The 23625-nt window shown below is 39.2% G+C and overlaps 1 protein-coding gene across 1 annotated transcript in view; it reads right to left on the bottom strand.

The window, feature by feature from the left end:
* DNAH8 (dynein axonemal heavy chain 8) overlaps positions 1-23625 on the bottom strand; it is a 317387-nt gene that overhangs the window by 132940 nt on the left and 160822 nt on the right. The window contains exons 53-60 of the mRNA XM_030796747.1: positions 21804-22041; positions 14630-14772; positions 14226-14360; positions 13684-13806; positions 10698-10911; positions 6920-7029; positions 2515-2678; positions 1159-1351 (exon numbers count right to left, since the gene is read on the bottom strand). Of these exons, the coding sequence (XP_030652607.1) occupies positions 1159-1351; positions 2515-2678; positions 6920-7029; positions 10698-10911; positions 13684-13806; positions 14226-14360; positions 14630-14772; positions 21804-22041 (1320 nt within the window). The remainder of the gene's footprint in view (positions 1-1158; positions 1352-2514; positions 2679-6919; positions 7030-10697; positions 10912-13683; positions 13807-14225; positions 14361-14629; positions 14773-21803; positions 22042-23625) is intronic.

The following is a 23625-nucleotide window of genomic DNA, read 5'->3' as shown; positions in this document are numbered from 1 at the left end:
TTCTGTAAAGGGCAAGATAGTAAATATTTTAGGCTTTGTGGCTCATTCAGTCTCTACACACCCCTGCCATTGTAGTGCAAAAGCAGCTATGGCCAATATTAAACCAATGGGTGTTTCAATAAAACCCTATTTATGAACACTGAAATTTGAATTATATATAATTTTTACATGTCACACAATATTACTCTTTTTTTTATTTTTATTTTTTGGTAACTATTTAAAAATGAAAAATCAGCCGGGCACAGTGGCTCACGCCTGTCACTCCAGAACTCTGGGAGGCCAAGATGGGTGGATCACTTGAGGTCAGGAGTTCAAAACCAGCCTGACCAACATGATAAAACCTCATCTCTACTAAAAATACAAAAAATTAGCCAGGCATGGTAGCGGGCACCTGTAATCACAGGACCAACATGGTGAAACTTTGTCTCTACTAAAAATACAAAAAATTAGCCAGGCATGGTGAGGAGGCACCTGTAATCCCAGCTACTCGGGAGGCTGAGGCAGAAGAATTGCTTGAACTGGGAGGCAGAGGTTGCAGTGAGCCGAGATCATGCCACTGCGCTCCAGCCTGGGTGACAGAGACTCTATCTCAAAATAAATAAATAAATAAATAAATAAATAAATAAATATCCTTCTTAGCTAGTAAGTCTAATAAAAACAGGCAGTGGGCTGGCTGGATCTGGCCTAGAAAGTATAATTTGCCAACCCTTGATATAGGTGTAGAGGATAGTTATTTCACATTTATATAATGCTTGGTCATCTTACTGAACTCTCTCTCTCTCTCTCTTTGGTTTTTTTTTTTTTTTTTTGAGACAGGGTCTCATTCTGTCACCCAGGCTAGAGTGCGGTGACACAATCACAGCTCATTGCAGTCTCAAACTCCTGGGCTCAAGTAATCCTCCCACCTCCACCTGCTGAGTAATTGGGAGGACAGGAGCATGCCACCACATCCGACTAATTTTTTTCATTTTTTGTAGAGACATGGTCTCATTATGTTGCTCAGGCTGGTCTCAAACTCCTGGGCTCAAGCAATCCTCCCACCTCAGCCTCCCAAAGTGCTGGAATTAAAGCAACTCCATGGTAAGACTCTGGTGCAGAGAGAAAGATCTAGTCAGGTGAGCGATCTGAAAACCTCTTTTAAGAGATGAAAATAAATACCAATTCATATATTTTGGGTACTTCAAACACAGAGTCTTCAGGTTCATCACCAGTTGGTTCTGGCATCTCACGTAGAAAATCCACAAAGTATGGTTCAGGAAGAATACACGACGCTGCATCAGAGCCAATATTTTCTTCAACTGCACGAATAAGATGTGCATTAAACCACTGCTCATCTTCAGGAGTTATAAATCTGAAAGGAAAATGTAGTAATAAGAATGTGAAATATGAAAGCATCTTTTCCAACTGAACATGTCCCTTCACCTCTTCTCAGCCCCATCCTGGACCTTCTCAATTCAGGACAGGGAAACAATATGTTTTGCCTTTTGATAAGAAGGGCATAACCCCATCCAAGAAAGTTATAACATTAACAGCACTACTTATAGAAAATACAGATGAATCACTTAGGTGAGATTGAAGGTCCCTAAAACTTGCGATAGGAGAGCAGAAGTGATGGTCGGTAGTGGACGAGTGTCCTCTTTCTGGGTTGGTGGATTCAGTGCACAAAGGACCTTTTCAGATTGACAATATAACAGAGGGAAGAGAGGACAAAGGGGAGTAACATTTGACAAGTATCACCCTTGTGTGAGACATGGTAGACACTTTACAACTTTGTGAAACTGGCATTATCATTTATGATTTACAGATGAGGGAATGGAGGCTCCAAAAGATGACTGAATTTAACTTTAATGGGATTGTTTAACTTTAAAGGGATGAAACCAGATTTCCCCACATAAAACCTACAAAGAGCTCACAATTTGTAGAAAATATATACAATGAAAATGTGCCTCCGAACGTTATCAACTCTGATGATCTGGTGATTTATAAAGATGTATTGTTGAAGTCATACCGGAATAAATCGGCAGAGCATTTTTTTAAAGCAGTGGGCAGGTGAGAGATGCCATCAATGCTTCACAAGCCCCACAGCAAATGACGACAATGCTCCTTACTCTACTTATCCTAGTAGGTAATGCAAGAAATAACCAGCTGGGCGGGGTGGCTCATGCCTGTAATCCCAACACTTTGGGAGACTGAGACGGGCAGATCACCTGAGGTCGGGAGTTCAAGACCAGCCTGACCAACATGGAGAAACACCATCTCTACTAAAAATGCAACAACAACAAAAAAATAGCTGGCCATGGTGGCGCATGCCTGTGATCCCAGCTACTGAGGAGGCTGAAGTTGGAGAATCACTTGAACCCGGGAGGCAGAGGTTGTGGTCAGCTGAGATCGCACCATTGCACTCCAGCCTGGACAACAAGAGCAAAACTCCATCTCAAAAAAAAAAAAAAAAATTAACCAAGTAGTATAAACTTCTCAGGTCATACATTTAAACTCTAATGCCGCAATATGCACCTGTCTGCAATTACTCTGTTGCACTCGTGTTTGAAAAGGGACAGGAGAATAGGGATTGAAGCGCACTCCTCAGCTTTTATGGTCAACATTCCTTGCCAAATTCTGGAAAGATCTCGAAGATTGAAGATGTAATGAAATTTAGAAGGAGTTGGCAGCATCTTCACCTAGAGATGAAAAAAATGTAATACTTTCAATTAGTTTTCAGATACAACTAAAAGTAGAATTACTTTTAGAACTGTCTCACAAATCCTATTTTAGATAAAATCTACTGAGTAAATAAATCAAGATTAAGTTCATATTTTGTGACAACACGGACAGAAAAAAAGTCATAAATAAACCAACTTAGGATTTAAAAGACCATAATCTCTTGGATAGGATGGATTCAAGACCAAGGCACTGGATGCAGATTCCAACACCTTGTTCTACTACCATCAGTTGGCTTTGAACAAGTCACCTCCCCTGAATTCTTATGGACTATATGAATTGTGGGAATAATCTTCCCTAATCATTGGTAGTATATGTGGAAATATGTCATAACAAAAACTGAACGTGAGTTGGTTGTCATGCAGGTAAGAACAATGAATGTTCACTTTTAAAGTTAATAATGGCTATCTTCTATAAATTGATTTGATTAGGGTCCTTAATGTGTTAGGATTTCCATAAATATATCTGCATATCATAACCTGGATTTTACTGTGTGGATCCAAACTCAGTCAACAGTCTTTCATATATCTGTATATCCATAATAAGTGGACAGGCAAGTCTGACATGCAGCTATACATATAGTAATAAATGTTGTTTCTGTTTGAGCACAAAGACTGTATTATATGCTAATTTACTATTTCTACCAACTTCTAGAATATAAAAAGGCAAAGCTATAACAATACCACATTCTTACCCAGAGAGATACCCGTTAAGGGATAACCTCGAGGTACTCTAGATATGGAAAGCATTGATGGTCATGTATAAAGATCATAATTGATATCATTAGCATCATTTTTGAAAGTGAAAATAATGATAATTCTGGTGATACAAACTCCCCATACGCCTATTTCAGCAAAGCAGATGCTTTCTTTAGCATGTGTTCATAAATTAAGCCCTTTCTATACTGAAAAATTACCCTATTGAGTTTGTAATTTTTACAGGCTAATTCACAGTGCTATTTAAAACAGCAAGTAGCATGGCGAGATGAAAATAAAAGAAGTGTAGTTCATCAATTGCCTATCAACTTCCCTCTTTGCTCAGTTCCATTGCAAGCTAAAATGTTCATCCTACCCACTAAAATATAAAACACATAGTTATATTACAAGTATGTAAAAATACTCAAAGTGGTACGATTATGTGAATATTGCTTTTTTTATAGTATAACACTCCAGCCCTGATGGCAGCCATTGGTAACAGGCAGTCATTAAAGAGAATTCTGTAAAAAAAAAATTCCTTTCTTTTCTTCTTCTTCTCATTATTTGTTAACCTGCTTCTTTCCTTCTCTTCTAATATTTCCCTCTACTTTTCATCACCTTCTTTCTTTTCTGGACTGCTTCTGCCTTAAAGCTATATAAAGTAATATAAAGGTGGGCTGATAGACAAGGCATGAATGGATTAAAAGAGTGCTTTGTGAAGATGGGAGATTTGAAGAAAAGATACAAAGAAGGCTGCTTATGTAGAGGTGGGCAGAGGAGGAAGATTCATTCATTTTTCAATGACTGAGCACCTCCCTGGTTCTTAAAAAGACACAGTGGTAAACAGAGGACAGCTAACTCAGCTGCCATCAAGGGGGCTTTTATTCCAGTGGGGAGAGCCTGAGAATGAACAGGGAACAAATATATATGTAGATATGCAAATAATGATAGAAGCCATGGTTTAAAAAAAAAAAATCAGGGCCAGGAGACAGATAATGACTAGAATAGGGGCAAGGGCAGTCACTTTAGAGGATGATTGGAACAGTCCCTCTGAAGGTAAGAGTGATGAGAATGAGCCAACGTATGGTGGCCCAGCAGCACAATAAACCTGGGGTACTCAAGGAATGGTGAGCAGGGCCACTCGGCTGGAGCAGGGCCACTCGGCTGGAGCAGGATGATGGCAGGCAAGGGAAGTAAGCGGAGTCTGCTGACATTGTAAGTGGAACTGGGAGTCTACTGGTGGTTTTAAGAAGGAGTAAAGATTTCTGCTTTACTTTTTTTTTTTTTTTTTTGAGACGGAGTCTCGCTCTGTCGCCCAGGCTGGAGTGCAGTGGCGCAGTCTCGGCTCACTGCAAGCTCCGCCTCCCGGGTTCACGCCATTCTCCTGCCTCAGCCTCTCCGAGTGGCTGGGACTACAGGCGCCCGCCACCACGCCCGGCTAATTTTTTTTTTTTTTTTTTTGTATTTTTAGTAGAGACGGGGTTTCACCGTGGTCTCGATCTCCTGAACTTGTGATCCGCCCGCCTCGGCCTCCCAAAGTGCTGGGATTACAAGCGTGAGCCACCGCGCCCGGCTCTGCTTTACTTTTTAAAAAATATCATCTAGGACTGTGAAAAGCACAGACTCCAAGAGAGCAAGAAGAAAGCAAGGAGATTGGTTAGGAAGTTACTGCATGGTCCGGGGGACAGGTGATGGGAGCACTTATCAGGGTGGTCACAGGGGGATGGCGAGGAGGGCTCAGCTTTGGGGTAGATTTTGAAGGGGAGATCACTGAGATTCGCTGATGGACTGGATGCAGGCCATGAGGAAGACATAAATCAAGGATGGTGTCCAGTAATTTCAACCTAAGAAGCAGGATAACTGGTGCTGCTACTAAGATGCAGAAGTCTGAGGGAGGATTGTATCTAAGGACATTTAAGAGTTCTGTTTGGACATGGTAACTTTGAGATGAGTATCAGACATCAAACACTGATGTCTATTAAGCAGTTAGCAATCGGCCTGGAGCCAGGTAGAGAGGCCTGGGATGGAGATATCCATTTTGAAGTCATCAGCACAGGGGTAATGTTTAAAGCCTTGAAGCTGGATGAGGCCACCTAGGGAAAGAATGTAGATAGAGAAGAGGGGCTGGCATGGAGACCAGGTGCATTTCAGTGTTTAGAGGAGGGAAAGAAGGGGGCCTTTAATGAGGTAGCCAGTGCACTAGGAAGAAAATCAAGAATATGGGGACCCTCTGAAGCCAAGTGAAGAAAATATTTAGAGGGATCATTTAGGTCAAATGCTGCTAAAAAGTCAAGTAAGAGGGAGAGCAAAATTAACCTTGACATGTGGCAAGATCAAGGTCTTTGGTGGCCTTGACGTGAACAGTGGGAATGAAAGCTTGTGCAGAATGGATTAAAGAGGTAAAGAAAAGACACTGAGGACATGGAGCCAGGAAACATCCAAACAAAAGAAACTGATGGAAGACACCTGGAAGGGCAAAGCTTTTCAAAGAACTACATATATAAGCACAGTCAATTGAGCAATAGTCCTATTGGAAACCACATGTATCTTACCACGGAAAACTATCTCACTCAGTCCCTGCCACTCATTTTTGAGTTTCTTTAAAAGAGGTCCAATGGCACATGCAAAGTCCCTGTGTTGGCAAGGAACAGGGCCCCACACTCATCACTGAAGGTGGCTGCATGGAAGAGCATCTGGTAAGAAACCCCCAAATTCCTCTTCCGATAATTCTGTATCTAGAAATCTCCCAGTCTACCCAGGAATCTGAAAGGCTGGCACACTTCAGGTTTCCCAGGAGACAAGTTTCTGCCCACATGTGTATAATTGGCCTAATGGATGTGTAGTGAATTATGACAACTAATCCTTATCTCCTTCATGGCTTTTTGTCAAATATGTCAACCTCATTTTTATTTCACACCTACACTTAGTTGCCTTTTCATGAGTACTGCCTTAAGTCATCTGGGGACAGCTGCAGGTTTGCTGAGCTTTACTTAGGACAGTGACTTGTGTATGCAAATCTAGCCAATTTTTGTTAAGAACACTTCCATCCATTTACTAACTCACACTCCTGCTCAGAGAAACACACAAGTTAGACTTCAAGTCCTAGTTAGCTGAGAATATCTGGAAATCCATGTATTAAGCCAGTCAATAAGCATTTGAGTGTCTGACATAGTTTGGTAGAGGGAGACAGATAATACAAATAAAGATTTACAAATCAGAGTAACAAGTGGAAATGCAGTGTTCTCATTTCAGCAAAATTCTACTTTGTCCTGGATGTCATGTCTGGTTTACAGTAACATCTCATACATACGGAAAGCATCATTTAGTCAGATCATTTGCTCCCTGGAAGGAAAAGGTGTTGTAAATCTATTTGAGCAAGTAATTTGTCTTTTCCAAAAAACACCACTATATATGATATTATGATAACTTAATGAGCCATGAGGTGAGAACTAGGGCTGAATAATAGTTGCCTTCTTAAAAATTATTGACGACAAACCATTCTGTACCTTAGTCCATTGCCACAGCACTCTGCCCACTGAGACTAAATTCACAATCATCTCACATATTTGAGGCTTGAAACTTCTACAAGGATCAAAGTATCCACATCCAATAATTCCTGAAAGATAAGCAAGATTGAAGGTATAAGCTTACCAAAAGATTTCCAAGTATATGTTTATCCCAGTAAACAAATCATTACAAGGCTGACTAAGCTGGGTGTTGTTCAGAATTTTTCTCAAGGGATCAGCTAAGACTGGGAGTCATCAGTGGATCCAGGCAAGCTGAGTACGCAGTGATAAGTGTTTTATACGTATTGATTCATTTAATCCCCCACCCAGCACCCTACAAGAAAAAAAATACAAGGTAGGTATTATTATTACTAGTCCCATTTTAACATGAGCTTAGTAACTTGCTCAAAGTTACACAGCTTGCATGCAGACAAATTTGAGATGTGAACCCAAGCAACCTGGCCCTAGAGTCTGTACATCAGCATTCGCCCTGAAGCGTACGTGAGCTTAGAGAGTACTCCCTCATCTTACAGAGAAGGAGACCAGGCCCAGACAGGTGAAGCCGATTGTTCAAGGTCACATGGACTGGTATTGGCAGAACTGGAATCAGGACCACTTTTTCCAACCTACAGTCAGTCACCACTCTGGCCTGGGCTAGACGTGCAACATTCCTAGGGAACACCCAGCAAAGTGATGGTCTGACCATCATTATCACTCTCAGAAAGACTGGGGTGTAGGTTTAGAGACTGTTCTCAAAGTCTCAGAATGTCTTTGATTTAGACTGATGAAAGATTTACTCTGCTTCACTCCAGTGAGACTACACACATAGTGTGTTCAGTTCTGAGCATGGTATTTTCAGAGGAATATGAAAATGAGTATATGCTCAGAGATGCAGAACAGGTTGATGAAGAGTGGAGACTAAAGAAACTGGAGTTTGTTCACACTAATTGAAGAATTGCCCTGGGGAAACAAGAAATTTTCCTCCAAATCATGGTTGGTTGTGGTTGGTTGTGCTAAGTGCCTGTAAAGCCCGTTTGCTTCCTGAAATCCTATGTTCTAGATTTCCACCTTCCTGTGGGACAACCATGTTATAAGAAGCATGAGAAAGGGATTAGCAACACCTGTCTGCCAAGCACTAGCTAAAAGGCCTTGATTGGGCAGTTATTTCACTTCTCTGAGGCTCAGTTTCTGGTTGGTTTGTTTTCCATATTTGTTTAAATGTGTCAGTCATACTGAAGAGTATGTCAAATAGCTTAACAAATAACAAACTCTCATGTACAGACCACCAGATTGATAACTATAACCTTGCCCAGCACATTAGAAGCCCCTGTACGTTCATCCTTGTTCACAATTCCTCCCTTCCTCCAGAGGTCGCCACTTCTCTTTAATGTAATCAGTAACTTGCTTTTCTTTATAGCTTCACCAGGTTAGGTTTTTGAACTTTTGAACTGGTAAAAAAAAAAAAAAAAAACTTTTGAAATTCAGTTTAATGGAATTATATTTTTCCTGTGATTTGCTTCTTGCAATTCAGCATTGTATTTCTGGGCTTCATCCATGGTGAAGCATGTAGCTATATTCATTCATTTTCACTGCTGCACAGCAGGCCACTGTGTGCCTGTGACAGGATGTATTTATCCAGTTTTACTAGTGACAAATATCTGGATTATTTCACGTTTTTGCCATTGTGCACACTGCACTATGAGCATTTTTGTATAAGTCTGCTGGCATGCATGTGCAAAATCAACTACAGATGGATTGAGGCCCCAGATATGGAAGGCAAAACTATACAATGTCTGGAAGAAAACATAAGAGAATACCTGTATGGTGTCTGGATAGAAAAGGACTTCTTGAGACTCAGAAAACCCAAACCATAAAGGAAAAAAATGACAATTTGGCATAAACCTAGAAGTGGTACTGCAAGGGATGGGCACATGCCCTACTTTACCAGCAGTCATGCCAAATTGTTATCCAAAGCATTTGTAGGAATTGACACTCCGGCCAGCAGGCGATGAGAGTCTTAGTTGCTTCACATTCTCACCAATGCTTGCTTTTGTCAGAATTTTTTATTTTTGCAAATCTAGTGGGTATGAAATGGTATTGCTTGGTGTTTCTCATTTGTATTTTCCAGAATACTAATGATGTTTACCATCTTTACTTTGTTTATTGGTTATTTAGCTTCCTCTTTTTAAAGTGCCTTAGTTGTTTGCCCATTTTTATATGAGGTTGTTTCCTTTTCTTGACTGATTAATTTATAGGATTTCTCTAAATATTCAGAATATGAAATTTTTGTTGTTATTATATGTTAAAAATTTTTTCTTCCACTTTGAGGCTTGTCTTTTCACTCTCTTAATGTTATTTGTTAATGAAGAGAAGTTTTACATTTCAATCTAGTCAAATTTGTATATTTTTTTCTTTATTTTTGTGCTTTCTGAGTCTCATTTATGAAATCCTTTCCTACTCAGAGGTCACTCAACTATTTCCCTATATTTTCTTCCAAATGTTTTATAGCCTTGCCTTCCATATTTAGGTCCTTATCTCATCTGTAGTTGATCTTGTTATTGGCATGAGGTAGCTGTCCAAATTCGATTATTTTCCTATAAGAATTACTAAGTATCCCAGAACTACTTATTAAAAGTCTGCCCTTTCCTGGATGGGCGCGGTGGCTCACGCCTCTAATCCCAACACTTTGGGAGCCCGAGGCGGGCAGATCACCTGAGGTCAGGAGTTTGAGACCAGTCTGGTCAATGCGGTGGAACCCCGTCTCTACTAAAAATACAAAAAAATTAGCCAGTTATGGTGGCAGGCGCCTGTAATCCCAGCTACTTGGGAGACTGAGGCAGGAGAATCGCTTGAACCTGGGAGGCAGGGGTTGCGGTGAGCTGAGATCGTGCCACTGCACTCCAGCCTGGGTGACAAGAGTGAAACTCCATCTCAAAAAAAAAAAAAAAAGTCTGCCCTTTCCCTTCTGACTACAGTACTTGCTGTATCAAATAATTAATGTTCTTATATGCACGGATCTGTTTCTCGTGTATGTAAGAGGTTTAGGGGTGGACTGGGGGTTTGTTTTTTGGTTTTTTAGACAGGTTCTTACTCTGTTACCCAGGCTCGAATGCAGCGATGTGATCATAGCTCACTGCAGCCTCGACCTCCTAGGCTCAAGCAATCCTCTGGCCTCAGCCTTCCACGTAGCTAGGACTACAGACGTGTGCCACCATGCCCAGCTAATGTTTTAAACTTTTTGTAGAAATGGGGTCTCTCTATGTGCCCAGGCTGCTCTTGAACTCCTGGCCTCCAGCAATCCTCTCACCTTGGTCTTCCAAAGTGCTAAGATTATAGGTGTGGGCTGACCTACACATAAGTTTTGATGGCACAATTTATGTGATTCGATGTTACATTTGATGTCAAGAATCTCATTTTCATTAACATATTGAAGTGCTACATTTGACTTTGTATATCGTTAATCTGTGATCTTTGTGCTGTCATTTATTGGCCCAAATTTCTCTGATAAACCATGTCCTGAAAACCAAAACACAAAGGTTCCTTTACGTCTAATGTTAACTTTCAACAAGCCTATTTTTAAGTATCTCTGAGTCTGAGAATAGGCTATAAGCATAGGTCACCTTAGTATTGAGTCCCTCGTTCCTGGTGTTTAGCTCTCCATTTCACATACCTAACCCCACTTTAGACAGAGACTTTTTGTCTCTTAAATGGAATTTTGTGTGGTTTATGTCCATTATTATAATGCAATAAAATAATTAAAGACTAAGAATATTCATACCAAAAATTTTGTCTATTGAAGCATTTGAAGGCAATGTACAATTAAACACAGTAAATTGTCTTTTTAAACGTTGTGGAATATCATTTCGACCACCTCCAGGGTGGATCATTGCTGCTATGAGCTGCACATCAACAATAGTAGTGAAGTCTCCAGGCTTGTCCAAGCTGTACATTCCTTCCATTTCCATCATCTGTCGCACAATCTCATTAGTTATCTGAAATTTCACACAGCAATATTTTTGTAACATATCACTATCATATTCCTCCATAACTTCCATAAAATAGTACAAATAAGATTAGAAGAAAACATTAAACTCTTATCAACAAAGTGTTTGTGAATGTCGATGATCACCTTCAAGGTAATTTGACTTAAATGATGCCACCCATGAACTCTAGATCATAAGTTAAACATGCATGGTCCAAGTCCAAGGTGCCTTTCACCACACTGATCAAACTAATTTCCAAATAAATTTAGATACGTGAGTTATAAGATATTTGGTTAAATTACATTTGTACTCCAAGTTACAACAAGTTTTACTGTAGACATCTTTCATACTCAATATTCAAAAAAAAACCTTTAGATCAGAATGTGGGATGGTTTCATTCCTGAGCTTTCAATATTATATTACTGCTTTGGCTTTTGGTTTTATGTTCTCATCTTATCTTCTCTGCAGCCTCCAACACTGCCAACCCCCCTTCTTGGAAATGTTACCTCTCTTGGTTTCAGAGGCTTGTTTTTTTCCAGGTCCACCTCAGGGCTCTGGGATCACTTCCTAAGCCACTCTTCGTCCACTCATCCCTCACATGTAACTGTTCTCCAGGGTTCCATCCTGGGCTCTTTCCTCTTTTCATTATTCCAGGAAATGCTGTCTCAACCCTATATTCTAAAGAATCTCAAATCTGTAACTCTAGCTTCAGATTCTCTTCTAAGCTCTACACCTGTATATTCAAGTCTCTACTGAGCATCTCTTAGTGGGTATCACACAAGCACCTCAAATATAACCGTCTTTCAATTAACCAACATTTCATGAATGACTTCTGTGTGCCAGCCTCTCCTATAGCATAGACAAAATTTTCTGTCTTCATGAAGAACACATTCTAGTGGTGAGAGAAAAGATGTACAGATGCATGTTGATATGTAAATAAAATGGTATACTCTAAGACTTTTGTAGAATATAGGATGGGCTCAAGGGTGTGACTCAAGGAGAGCAGGGGAGGCTTCACCTGACATGATATATAAGCCAAGACCTGAAGAAGGCGAGAAAGCAAGCCAGTTCGATACCTAGGGGAAGAGCACTCTAGGCAGAGGAAACTGCAAATGCAAAGGTACTGAGTAAACACCATATCCAGAGTATACAAAGATCAGTAAATGTGGTGGAAGCAAAGAGTCATGGGAAGAGGGAGAGGAGGTCAAAATGTGTAGAGTCTTGGATCATGGTAAGGATTTTGGTATTTATATTCTACAAGTCTCTTTGGAGGATGTTGACCAGAAGAGTGTGTCGTGATCTAACTCTTGTTTTCATTGGTTGATGATGTGAGAACAAGCTGAGAAGGGTAAGGGAGACAGGAGGCAGTGAGGAGGCATTTGCAATGATCAAGAAGAGAGCTGGCGGGTGGCGCCAGGTGGCAGCAGTGGAGGTGTTGAGTAGTGGTCAAATTTGAGACATAGTGTGAAGATAGAGCCAACATGATTTTCTGACAGAGTGACTGTGGAGGTGCTATTTGCTGAGAAAGAGAAGACTGTTGGAGGAGCAGGTGTTGGAGGTGTTAAGTTTGTGATCCAACCAGACATCCCTAGTTGGATACATGAGTTTGGAATTCAGGAGCGCTTCAGCTTATGGAAGCATGAACCTGATCTAAACATGCCTCCACCCTCCTCGCCTTCCAGGAACTGCTGAGGTCTATCTGCCTTGGAGCAGACAGAGGCCATACAGAACTGTTTGGTTTTTCGCCTCAGGATGAGTACTGAGCTTCTAGCGGTGTCTGAGGCGAATAGAGATAAAGAGCAAAATGAGATCTGTCCTGGTAGAGCCAAAGTAGATAGTGTCAATGAGACAGTGTAGGTCGGTGAGAGGGAGGCGTTGGGGATCCCATACGGACTTCTGGCAACATCGGTGAGGTCTCCTAACGGGGAGTGACCTGGGTGGATAGATGATCACAACTAGGACACGGTGAGTGGCACAGTTAAATAAATAAATAAATAGTTGTTTGGTTTTTCATTTTTTGTTTTTGTTTTTTTGAACATCAGGTACTCCTCAGAAATTATGCAGAATAAGAGGTTAGAGCAAGGATGAAACCCTGGGGAAAGGCAGAAGAGAGGAGCTAAGAAAGGACACTGAAGTCAAGTAGCCAAAGAGAGAGGAGGCATTTGCTGTAAAAAACCACGTAGGAGACAGGTGTGATGGCTCATGCCTGTAATCCCAGCACTTTGGGAGGCCGAGGCGGGTGGATCATCTGAGGTCAGGAGTTCAAGACCAGCCTGGCCAACATGGTGAAACCCTGTCTCTACTAAAAATACAAAAATTAGCCAGGTGTGGTGGCGGGCACCTGTTAACCCAGCTACTCAGATGGCTGAGGAAGGGAGAATTGCTTGAGCCCGGGAGGTGGAGCTTGCAGTGAGCTGAGATCATGCCACTGCACTCGAGCTTGGGTGACAGAGCGAGACTCCATCTCAAAATGTTAAATGACGAGTTAATGGGTGCAGCACACCAACATGGCATGTGTATACATATGTAACAAACATGCATGTTGTGCACATGCACCCTAAAACTTAAAGTATAATAAAAAAATAAAAAAAAACAAAAACAAAAAAATCACATAGGGATTTAAGAAAGGGGAAACTCAGCTATAACAGAGAAGTCAGAGAAACACTGAGGATTGGCAGTAGACTTAAAAACAAAGTTTTTAACAAAGTTATTAACATATATATATACACACACATAAAAATACAAATTCAAGATCATCTATATGAGATATTTCAGCCATACCTGATCTCCCCACTCATTAATCACAGGCATATTAATATCATCAATAAATACAGTCATTTTTCTCCCTCCTGGTGGCCCATATGTGCTTCCCATTCGCTTATCCACGTAGCTTTCAATTGTTCTCTAGAGAGAAGGAAATGGTTTGTCTTATGTGTTAGATTTTAAACCATATTTCTAAAAATAATGAGCATTCTTATCAGAGTAGAACATAATTTACTTATGCATTTAATAAGTATACATATAATTATTAAAATATATGTTGTTAAATTTTTTAAAATAAGGCATTGGAGTTTTATCCTTCATTTACATTACAGTAGATATGCTCCAAAGTTCAGCAGCAGTCTCAATATTAGGTCAAAGTATGCTATTTGGATTTGCCTTCAACCTTAGCCTTAGGAAAGCTAAATAGCTGAATGCCAAGTGCAGCATGATTTCTTTTGAATATATAATATTGTCATATTTTATATGCATACACATTTTATTGTAACCACTAATTTAAAATGTATTATGTTTATAATATTACAGCAAATGATGGATTTCACCTGAAACATCATTGGTTCTGTGGCAGATGAAAAGTTTAGACTTTTGGATAGCTGTACTTCAGGATCATATTTTTTCAAATAGGCCTTAACCATGACAGTTTTTGCAGTTCCCTGCTCTCCTGTGAGCAAAACAGCCTGCAATCATAAGATGATAGTGTTGAAATGTGTTACGACTTGTTTAGTTTCAAATATCTTATGATTCTATGGGCTAGTCTTCTATAAATTAATATAACTAATTTTTAATAACTTTTTAGAATTACATCTACCATCAAAATAAGTCCCAGTTGTATTACAGATCTAAATGTAAAATGTGTACTATAAAAGTGCTGGAAGAAAATATGGGTGCATATTCCCGTGGACATGGATGGTTTGTGATCATTTAAGGAACTATCTATTAAACTTACTTTATGTTGTTTTGCAATGGTGTCTATCAAAAAATTTGTTCTAACATTGTCAACATTTGGAACCAAAATTGATGAATATTCCGGAATACTGTCAGTTGGATAATAATAAGGCTGAAGTTTCTTATTCCAGTGCTCCCAATCACCTATATAATAAATAAAATTTCATCTTAATAGAACTATATTCTGTGAAAGTTATCTCATAATACAAAAATGTTAAGTGCAATAAACAATCAATAGAATCATATAAACATCTAAAATGTTTTCCTAAAACATGTTAATATATCTGCTTATCTTATGTCTACGGCATTTGATAATTTGTTTTGCCTTTTTTTATAAAGTCAGCTTTTTAAAAAACTTTTAGGTTCAGGGATACATGTGCAGGTTTATTAGATATACAGGGGTTTGTTGTACAGGTGATTTCATCACCAGGTAATAAGCATAGTACCCAATACATAGTGTTTTGATCCTCCCCCTCCTCCCACCCCCAACCCTCAAGTAGGCCCCAGTGTCTGTTGTTCCTTTCTTTGCATCCCTGTGTACTCAATATTTAGCTCCCACTTATAATTGAAAATACACAGTATTTGATTTTCTATTCCTGAGTTAGTCTGCTTAGGATAATGGCTTCCATCTCCATCCATGTTTCTTCAAAGGACATAATCTCATACTTTTTTATGGCTGCATAGTATTCCATGGTGTATGTGTACCACATTTTCTTTATCCAGTCTAATACTGATGGGCATTTAAGTTGATTCCATGTCTTTGCTATTGTGAATAGTGCTGCAATGAACATATGCATGCATGTGTCTTTATGGTAGAATGATTTACGTTCCTTTGAGTATAATACCCAATAATGAGATTGGTGGGTTGGATGGTAGGTCTGGTTTAAGTTCTTTGAGATATCACCAAACTGCTTTCCATAATGGCTGCACTAATTTACATTCCCACTAGCAGTGTAGAAGCATTTCCTTTTCTCCACAACCTCTCCAGCATCTGTTATTTTTTTGTAAAGTTGGCTTTTAAATTGCTAAATCACCCATCCGGAGAAACCGTGCCTGAAATGGAATTAAAGTCAGCTGGTGGTAAAACCAGTAATGTAATGGATACCTAGCAGAAAAGCCACATCAACTGAAAAGATGGGAAAGACCAAAAAAAGAGTAAACTGTTTACTAGATATAGAGTATTTGCCATAAGAAATTGATTTCAAGGCCAGGCACAGTGGCTCACGCCTGTAATCCCAGCACTTTGGGAGGCTGAGGCAGGTGGATCAGCTGAGGTTGGGAGTTCGCGACCAGCCTGACCAACATGGAGAAACCCTGTCTCTACTAAAAATACAAAATTAGCCGGGCCTGGTGGTGCATGCCTGTAATCGCAGCTACTTGGGAGGCTGAGGCAGGAGAATCACTTGAACACAGGAGGCGGAGGTTGTGGTGAGCCAAGATCATGCCATTGCACTCCAGCCTGGGCAACAAGAGTGAAACTCCATCTCAAAAACAAAAATTGATTTCAAAAATTTATTTACATTTTAGCATCTCCGGATGTTCCTTACAATCTATGGTACTGTACCATTGCTGTTGCTAGGCAAATTGTATTAGCATTATTCCTATCATTGCCATTCAAATGGAATTACTTTCATTGATAAGTTTAGCCTCTATTTTAAACGTCTTCAAAAAGATTATACAACGATTCAGAATTATACCCAAAAGTTTCTGTGTACACAGAATGCATGGAAAGAGAGCATACATTGATATTGGTGAAACAATGATGAACAAATGCTCATCATTGGAGTAATAACCCCAATTTCATGTTTTCTTGAGAAAGTAAGCAAAAATGAGTATGTTTAACTTCTAAAACACTGCCAAACTATTTTCCAAAGTGGCTGTGCCATTTTGTAGCATATGAGGGCTCTAGGTGCTCTATTACGGCACCAGTATTTGGCATTATTAACCTTTTTAATTGTAGACATTCCAGTGGCTGTGTGATGATACCCACTGTGGGGGTTTTTTGTTTTTGTTTTTTTGAAGCAAGGTCTGGCTCTGTGGCCCAGACTGGAGTGTAGTGGTGCGATCTCAGCTCACTGCAGCCTCCGTCTCCGGGTTCAAGCAATTTTCCTGCCTCAGCCTCCTGAGTAGCTGGGATTACAGGCACCCGCCACCACGCACAGCTAGTTTTTGTACTTTTAGTAGAGACGGGGTTTCACCATGTTGGCCAGGCTGGTCTCGAAGTGCTGATTTCAAGTGATCGACTCGCCTTGGCCTCCCAAAGTGTTGGGATTACAAGCGTGAGCCACTGCGCCCAGACCCCACTGGGGTTTTAATTTGCATTTCCCTGACGACCAATGATGTTAAATATCTTTCACATGCCTTTTTCACCTTTCACATATCTTATTTAGCAAAGTATCAATTGAAATTTCCTCCCCATTTTAAAATTTAGATTGGTTGCCTATTGATAGTTATTGGATTATAGGAGTTCTTTACATATTCTGGATAAATTTTTTTTTATCAGATATATATGTTTCAAATAGTTCTTTACAGTCTGTGGCTGGGCTTTTCATTTTCTTAATAGTGACTTTTAAACAGCAAAAGAGATCTTTCCCCCATCGCACTGGCTAGATTTTGCTATTTCAAATAGCAAAATAATCTTTAAATAATGTTTAAATAAGATCTGTCCCCTTATGTGAGCCTTCTTTAGCTTCTCTCAGTGCAGTTTTACAGGTTTAGTATACAGATCTTACATATATTTTGTTAAATTTATTCCTCAGTATTCTTTTTTTGGATTCTAATTTTGTTTGTGTGTTTTTAAGACAGAGTCTCACTCTGTCTCCCAGGCTGGAGTGCAGTGGCACAATCTCAGCTCACTGCAACCTCTGCCTCCCTATTCTCATGCCTCAGCCTCCTGAGTAGCTGTGCTTACAGGCACGTACCACAACACCTGGCTAATTTTTTTGTATTTTTTTAGTAGATACGGGGTTTCACCATGTTGGCCAGGCTGGTCTCGAACTCCTGACCTCAGGTGAGCTGCCCCACTCGGCCTCCCAAAGTGCTGGGATTACAGGTGTGAGCCACCACACCCAGCCTTGCGTTCTATTTTAACTGGTATTCTTAAAGTTCAATTTTCAATTGTTTGTTGTGAGCATATAGAAATATAACTTATCAAATGTATGGCCCTTTTGTCCTGTGACCTTGCTAAAATCCTTTAGTAGTTCTAATAACTTTTTGAAGATTCCAGATGGTCATGTCATCTGCAAATAAAGAGAACTTTACTTGTTCGTTTCTAATCTATAGACATTTGATTTTTCCCCTCACTGCACTGGCTAGAACCTTTAGTACAATGTTGAATAGAAATGAAATTGAATACAGGTGAGAAAGACATCCTTGTTTTGTTCCTGATATTGGGAAGGAAGTATTTAGTTGTTTACCTTTCCGCATAACGTTAGCTGTAGGTTTTTTGTAGATGTTGTCAGAATGATAAAGTTCCTATTTCATCATAGAAGAGTGTCAAATTTTGCCAAATGCTTTTCTTCATTCATTTAGATGACCGTTTATGGCTTGCTTAGTTTTTAGCCTAATATAGCAGATTATATTGATCAGTTTTTGAATGTTGATCTTCCATTTCTAGAATAAAAGCCACAGTTGGACTTTTGTATACTATCGGATTTGTTATAATTTTATTAAGAAATTTTCGTCAATGTTCCTGAAGAATATTGGTCCATAGTTTTTTTTTGTTTTTGTTTTTGTTTTTCTTGGAATGTCTTTCTCTGGTTTTGGTATCAGGTAACACTGTCCTTATGAAATGGGCTGGGAAGTGTTTCTTCCTATTGTATGTTTTATATCTTTTGGAAGAGTTTGTGTACAGTTGGTATTATTTCTTCCTTAAATATTTGGTCGAATTCACCAATAAAATCATCTCGGCCTGGTGTTTTTCTTTGTGGGAAGGTTTTTAACTACAAATTCAATTTCTTTAGTAGATACAGGGCTATTTAGGATATCTTTTTCTTCTTTTTAAATTTTATTATAAATTGACAATTTATAATTGTATATATTTATGGGGAACAAAATGTTATGGTTTATGGATATAATGAGGAATTATTACAAGTGAATTAACATATCAATCACCTCAAATGCTTATCATTTTTGTGTGTTGAAAATATTTGAAATTTACTCTCTTAGCAATTTTGAAATGTACAACACACTGTTATTAACTATATTCAGCATGCTGTGCAATATCTAGCTCTTCTTGATGATGGTTGGTAGTTTATATCTTTCAAGAAATTTGTCCATTTCATCTTCATTGTCAAATGTGTTTTTGTAAAGTTGTTTCTAATATACTGATGTCATGTTTCTAATGTTTGTGAGGTCTGTAGTGATGTTCTCTCTTTCATCCTTGACTATGGTAATGTATGTCTTCTCTTTTGTTCTGATGTCTCTAACAAGAGATTTATTTGTTTTATTGATCTTTTCAGATCCATCTTTTTGTTTCATTAATTTTTTTCTGTTGCTGTCCTATTTTTTGTTTCATTGATTTCTACTTTGATCATTGTTCTTTCTTCTGCTTACTTTGGGTTTAATTTGCTTTTCTTTTTCTAACTTATTAAGGAAGAAGTTGAAATCATTGTTTTGAGACCTTTCTTCTTTTCTAGTAAAGACATAAAGTGCTGTAAAGTCTCCCTATTGAGAATTGTTATATGACCCAGAATATCTTGGTAAATGTTTTCTGTGCACTGGAAAAGAATGTATATTCTGCTGTTTTGGGCTGAAGCATTCTATAATTTTGAATTCAGGGTATTAATAGTGTTGTTAAAGTCTTCCATATATTTACTAATTTTGTCTATTTGTTCTATCAATTATTCAAAATATTGACACCTTTAGTATAACTGTGGATTTGTCTATCCATTTCTATTGTTCTCTGACACTTCCTCCCTGTGCAGATTTCTTCTCTCTGGTGCTCTGCCCTGCAAATTCCAGCCAGCTTGGCCTCTCTCAAATCAACCTCTGCCTTCTCATTTGGTGAGATAGCCTATTCTGTTTGATCTTCCCCTCCCTGGGCTGCTGCTAGAAACTGCATCCACGAAATAAACTAGTGCAATCACCTTGTTTCACTTCCCTCTGTGATTTCAGTACCATAGTGCTTGTTGTCCAATGTCTGAAAAAAAACTGTTTTACACATTTTGTCCAGTTTTCTATCTTTCTAATATAAGAGGTTAAACTCAGTCCCCATTACTCCATCTTGCTGGAAGCATAAGTCTTCTTACTTAATTTTAAATCTATGAATGAAGTCTTCTCCAAAGATGTTAATGTCCATAAAAAAAATTAAAAGGATGGATGAAGAATGAGTTAAGAAAGGGCTGGCTAGAAGTCAGCTGGAGTGGACATGTTAGGGCCCTAAATAACCACTAAGTACTTAGTATCTTAGTTCATTTCGTGGCCACAAATGCTCGGGCAAATAAATTTCATCAAAAGTAGTTATTTAGGGTGGCAATATTGAATGCCTGCAATCCCTCAATATTTTAGACAACAGACCACTTCAGGACCACCTTGAAGAAGGAATACGAATCTAGATTGTTGTCAACCTTTTGTTAACATCGCCATTAAAAATAAGAAAACACCATCATCTAAACTTACAGAGCCAGTCCTGGCTACTTGGAAGAAGATGTCACAAACATCAGTGGACTGCTCTTTAAGAAATGTAGCAATGCGTATTTTTGACGGCACAGAGGAAGGTAATTATTTTATTGGCATCCTTATTAGATGCCATCTCAATCCCCTAACCAAGGCTTTGCCATGGTTGGAAAATTGCTGCTGATGAATTTCACTCTCTGAGTAACTTGGGGCCCAGCCTCTGAATAAGGACAAGGCGCTCAGAGGGAGGCAATCTGAACCTTCAAACATAAAGAACTCTGGCTGCTCAGAAAGCAGCGCTGTGGAGGAGCTTGGCTCTGGATTCTAAGGGAGTGCATATCTAGATTTAAAGATTCCTTTGTTAGTTTGCATTTTGAGTTACAGTGCCCTTTTGCCATCTCAAACCTTTAGCAGCATCTAACACATGTAATAGAATTATTGGCCATTCTGGTTAAAGATGGCCCACTGAAAAAATTTATTTATCTCCGTCCCTTTCAAACACAAATTTCCACTTAATCCTCAGTTTCAGTATGATTCTCCCACTCTTAAATGTGCCTGGTGTCCCCAAGTCTAGGAAACCCTCTATTTTACACTATCCAAACAGTAACTATTTAATCTTACCAGTGTGGGGAAGGCCGATTGTCTGGCAGCAGGGCTTTGGAAAGCAGCCCAGGAGGTCTTTTTCTCAAACAGACTTATAACCAGCCCTGTGGTTTTTAGCTCAACTTTCGCCCCAGTTTCCACTTCCTGAGCCCTTTGAATGTCTTGTGATGTGCGCTTCTCAATTGCTTCTCAGCTCCTCCCACTGCCAGTGTGCTAAATCGACTGCCACTTACCTTACTGCTTTCTTGCTTTCAAAATTTGGTTATTGCTGTCTACTCTCCTGCTCTAGTTATCCTTCAGTTTATTCATTAAAACAAACAAACAAACAAAAACATTGCTGTTTTTGAGTTTTTAGGAAGAACCAGAGGTAATTAGAGTTTTTAGGAAGCATATTTTTCCTCCTTGGGACTTTGAAGAATTAGGGCCTGGGCTCTAGATGAAAGCACCAAGTTCAAGGGCATTTCTTTTAAGGAGCAGTGAGCTGGGCCTGGCCATACATGGAAGGCTGGGGGGCTAAGGTGACAGCGCTGGACCTTAAGGAATCTGCTATGTTCATTCTCTACTCACTCTGGCATTCCCAACAGGGAAGTGTGGGGCTGATCCGTTACGTGTATTAGCATGCTTTGCATCACGAAGAATCTGTGTTCTCCACGCTGCTACCTTTCCTATTCCAGCATTAGAAAGTAGATGATGTACAAGGTATTACTAACTTATTTATGCCAGATTTTACTAAGCCCACTCCAAAAGGAGAAGTCAAGAGTCTCAATATCAGTTTCTGGCACAATTCATATGCAAAATTCCACTCTCTTTCAAATACATGCCCTTTTCAAAATGGTATTAACAATTATGTTTTCATAATTATTTTAATATTCTCTCATAGAAGAGTTTATGAAAGCTTATATTTTCTCATTTGAAAAAAAAGTCATTTCATTTAAGGTATAGTTCAGTGGGCTTACCATAATCAGTAACATAAAACTCATACATGGTTTGATTTGAGCCTTTAGGTATTTCTGGTAAGTCCAACTTGCTTTCATGCTGCCGTAAGAAGGCTTCAAGCTTTTCTCTGCTTTCCAATTCCAGAAGGGCTCCTAAACTCCACATTAGGCCAAATACAAATAATTTATGAAGATGTTCGACACAGGAAACACCGCCTTCTTCTTTGGAGGGAATTAACCCTTCCAGAAGATTGAGAGACTGAAAATGTTTCAAATAAAATAAATTTTTAAATTAAAATATTGAAAATAAAAAATTATAAATAATAAGAAAATTAAAAGGAGGAAGGAAGAGAGAAAAAAATAGATATATCTCAAGCTATTGCTTGATCACCGTCCTATAGCCAACAGCACGTAGAAGAAAGGCTATCCTGTTTTAGACAGGCAGCATGGTCTAGCAGAAAGGATGCTGAACTGAAAATCTGCTACTGTGGTTTCAACCCCCAGCTCATCCCACTGACCTCTCTGAGTCTCAATTTCCTATTGGGAAAGCAAAAGGCCTAGACTAGATGTTAGCAGCTAAGGTAGCTACTGGTTCTAAAGTTTAGTTATCCAAATTTTCCAGATCAAAGATTCTATTTCTTTGTAACATTTTGCAGGACTTAGCAAACTGTGGCCCTAGAGGCTGGCCACCTGTTTGGTAAATAAAGTTTTATTGGAACACATACACAGTCACACTCATTCACCTATGCATTGTCTCTAGCTGCTTTTGTGCTACAACAGCAAAGCTGAGTGGTTGAGACAGAGAGTTGTGCAAAGCCTAAAATATTTATTAATACTACCTGGCCCTTTAAGAAAAAGTGTGCCAATGCCCTACAGCATCAGAAAGAAAACTACAGTAGGACATCCTCGGTCTTTCAAAACAAAATTACTTCAAAATAAAATATTGTCTTCTATTATCCATTTTAAAGTAATTACTAAATAATTCACTGATTTGGGCCTTATATATTGTTTCTAACCTACCCACAAATGACTGACATCTCTTAACTGAGAATCCAAGCTCTAGAATGTGTAAGGAGAGATCATCTATAGATCAGAATTAGGAGAGCCCTTGAAGATCTATGATTAATTCTGTTTTAACTCAAAGACTAATAAGGAAAACCGAGTAGGAAAAAAAGAATGCTAGCTGGGCATGGTTGCTCATGCCTGCAATCCTAGCACTTTAGGAGGCTGAGGCAGGAGGACTGCTTGAGTCCAGGAGCCTCGACCAGCCTGGGCAACATACAGAAACCCTGTCTCTACAAAAAATCTAAAAATTAGCTGGGCATGGTAGTGTGTGCCTGTAGCCCCAACAACTCCAAAGGCTGAGGCAGGAGGACAGCTTGAGCCCAGAACTTCAAGGTTGCAGTGAGTTATGATTGATTGCACCACTGCATACAAGCCTGGGCAACAGGCAAGACCTTGTTGAAAGAAAAGAAAGAAAAGAAAAGGAAAGAAAAGAAAGGAAAAGAAAAGAGAGAGAGGGAGGGAAGGGAAGGGGAGGGGAGAAAGAGAGAGAGAGAAAAGAAAGAAAGAAAGCAAAGAGAAAGAAAGAAGAAAAAAAGAAAAAGAAAGAAAAAGAAAAAGAGAAGGAAAGAGAGAAAGAGAAATAGAAGGAGGAAGGAAGGAAGGAAGGAAGGAGAAAGAGAAAGAAAAAGAGAAAGAAAAAGAAAGAAGATGGGAGAAAGAAAGGAAGAGGAGAAGAAGGAAGAAAGGAAAAAAACAATGCTACAAAATTTTTATTTAAAGATTTTCCTTACCTGTTATATGCTAAATTTCCAAAGCCAAGATTGCCTCCCAAGTTTTC

The sequence above is a fragment of the Nomascus leucogenys genome, chromosome 17 (assembly GCF_006542625.1).
Source record: "Nomascus leucogenys isolate Asia chromosome 17, Asia_NLE_v1, whole genome shotgun sequence".
NCBI lineage: Eukaryota > Metazoa > Chordata > Mammalia > Primates > Hylobatidae > Nomascus > Nomascus leucogenys.
Note: the sequence above shows the minus strand (reverse complement) of the source record. Positions and strands in the feature narration are given on the sequence as shown.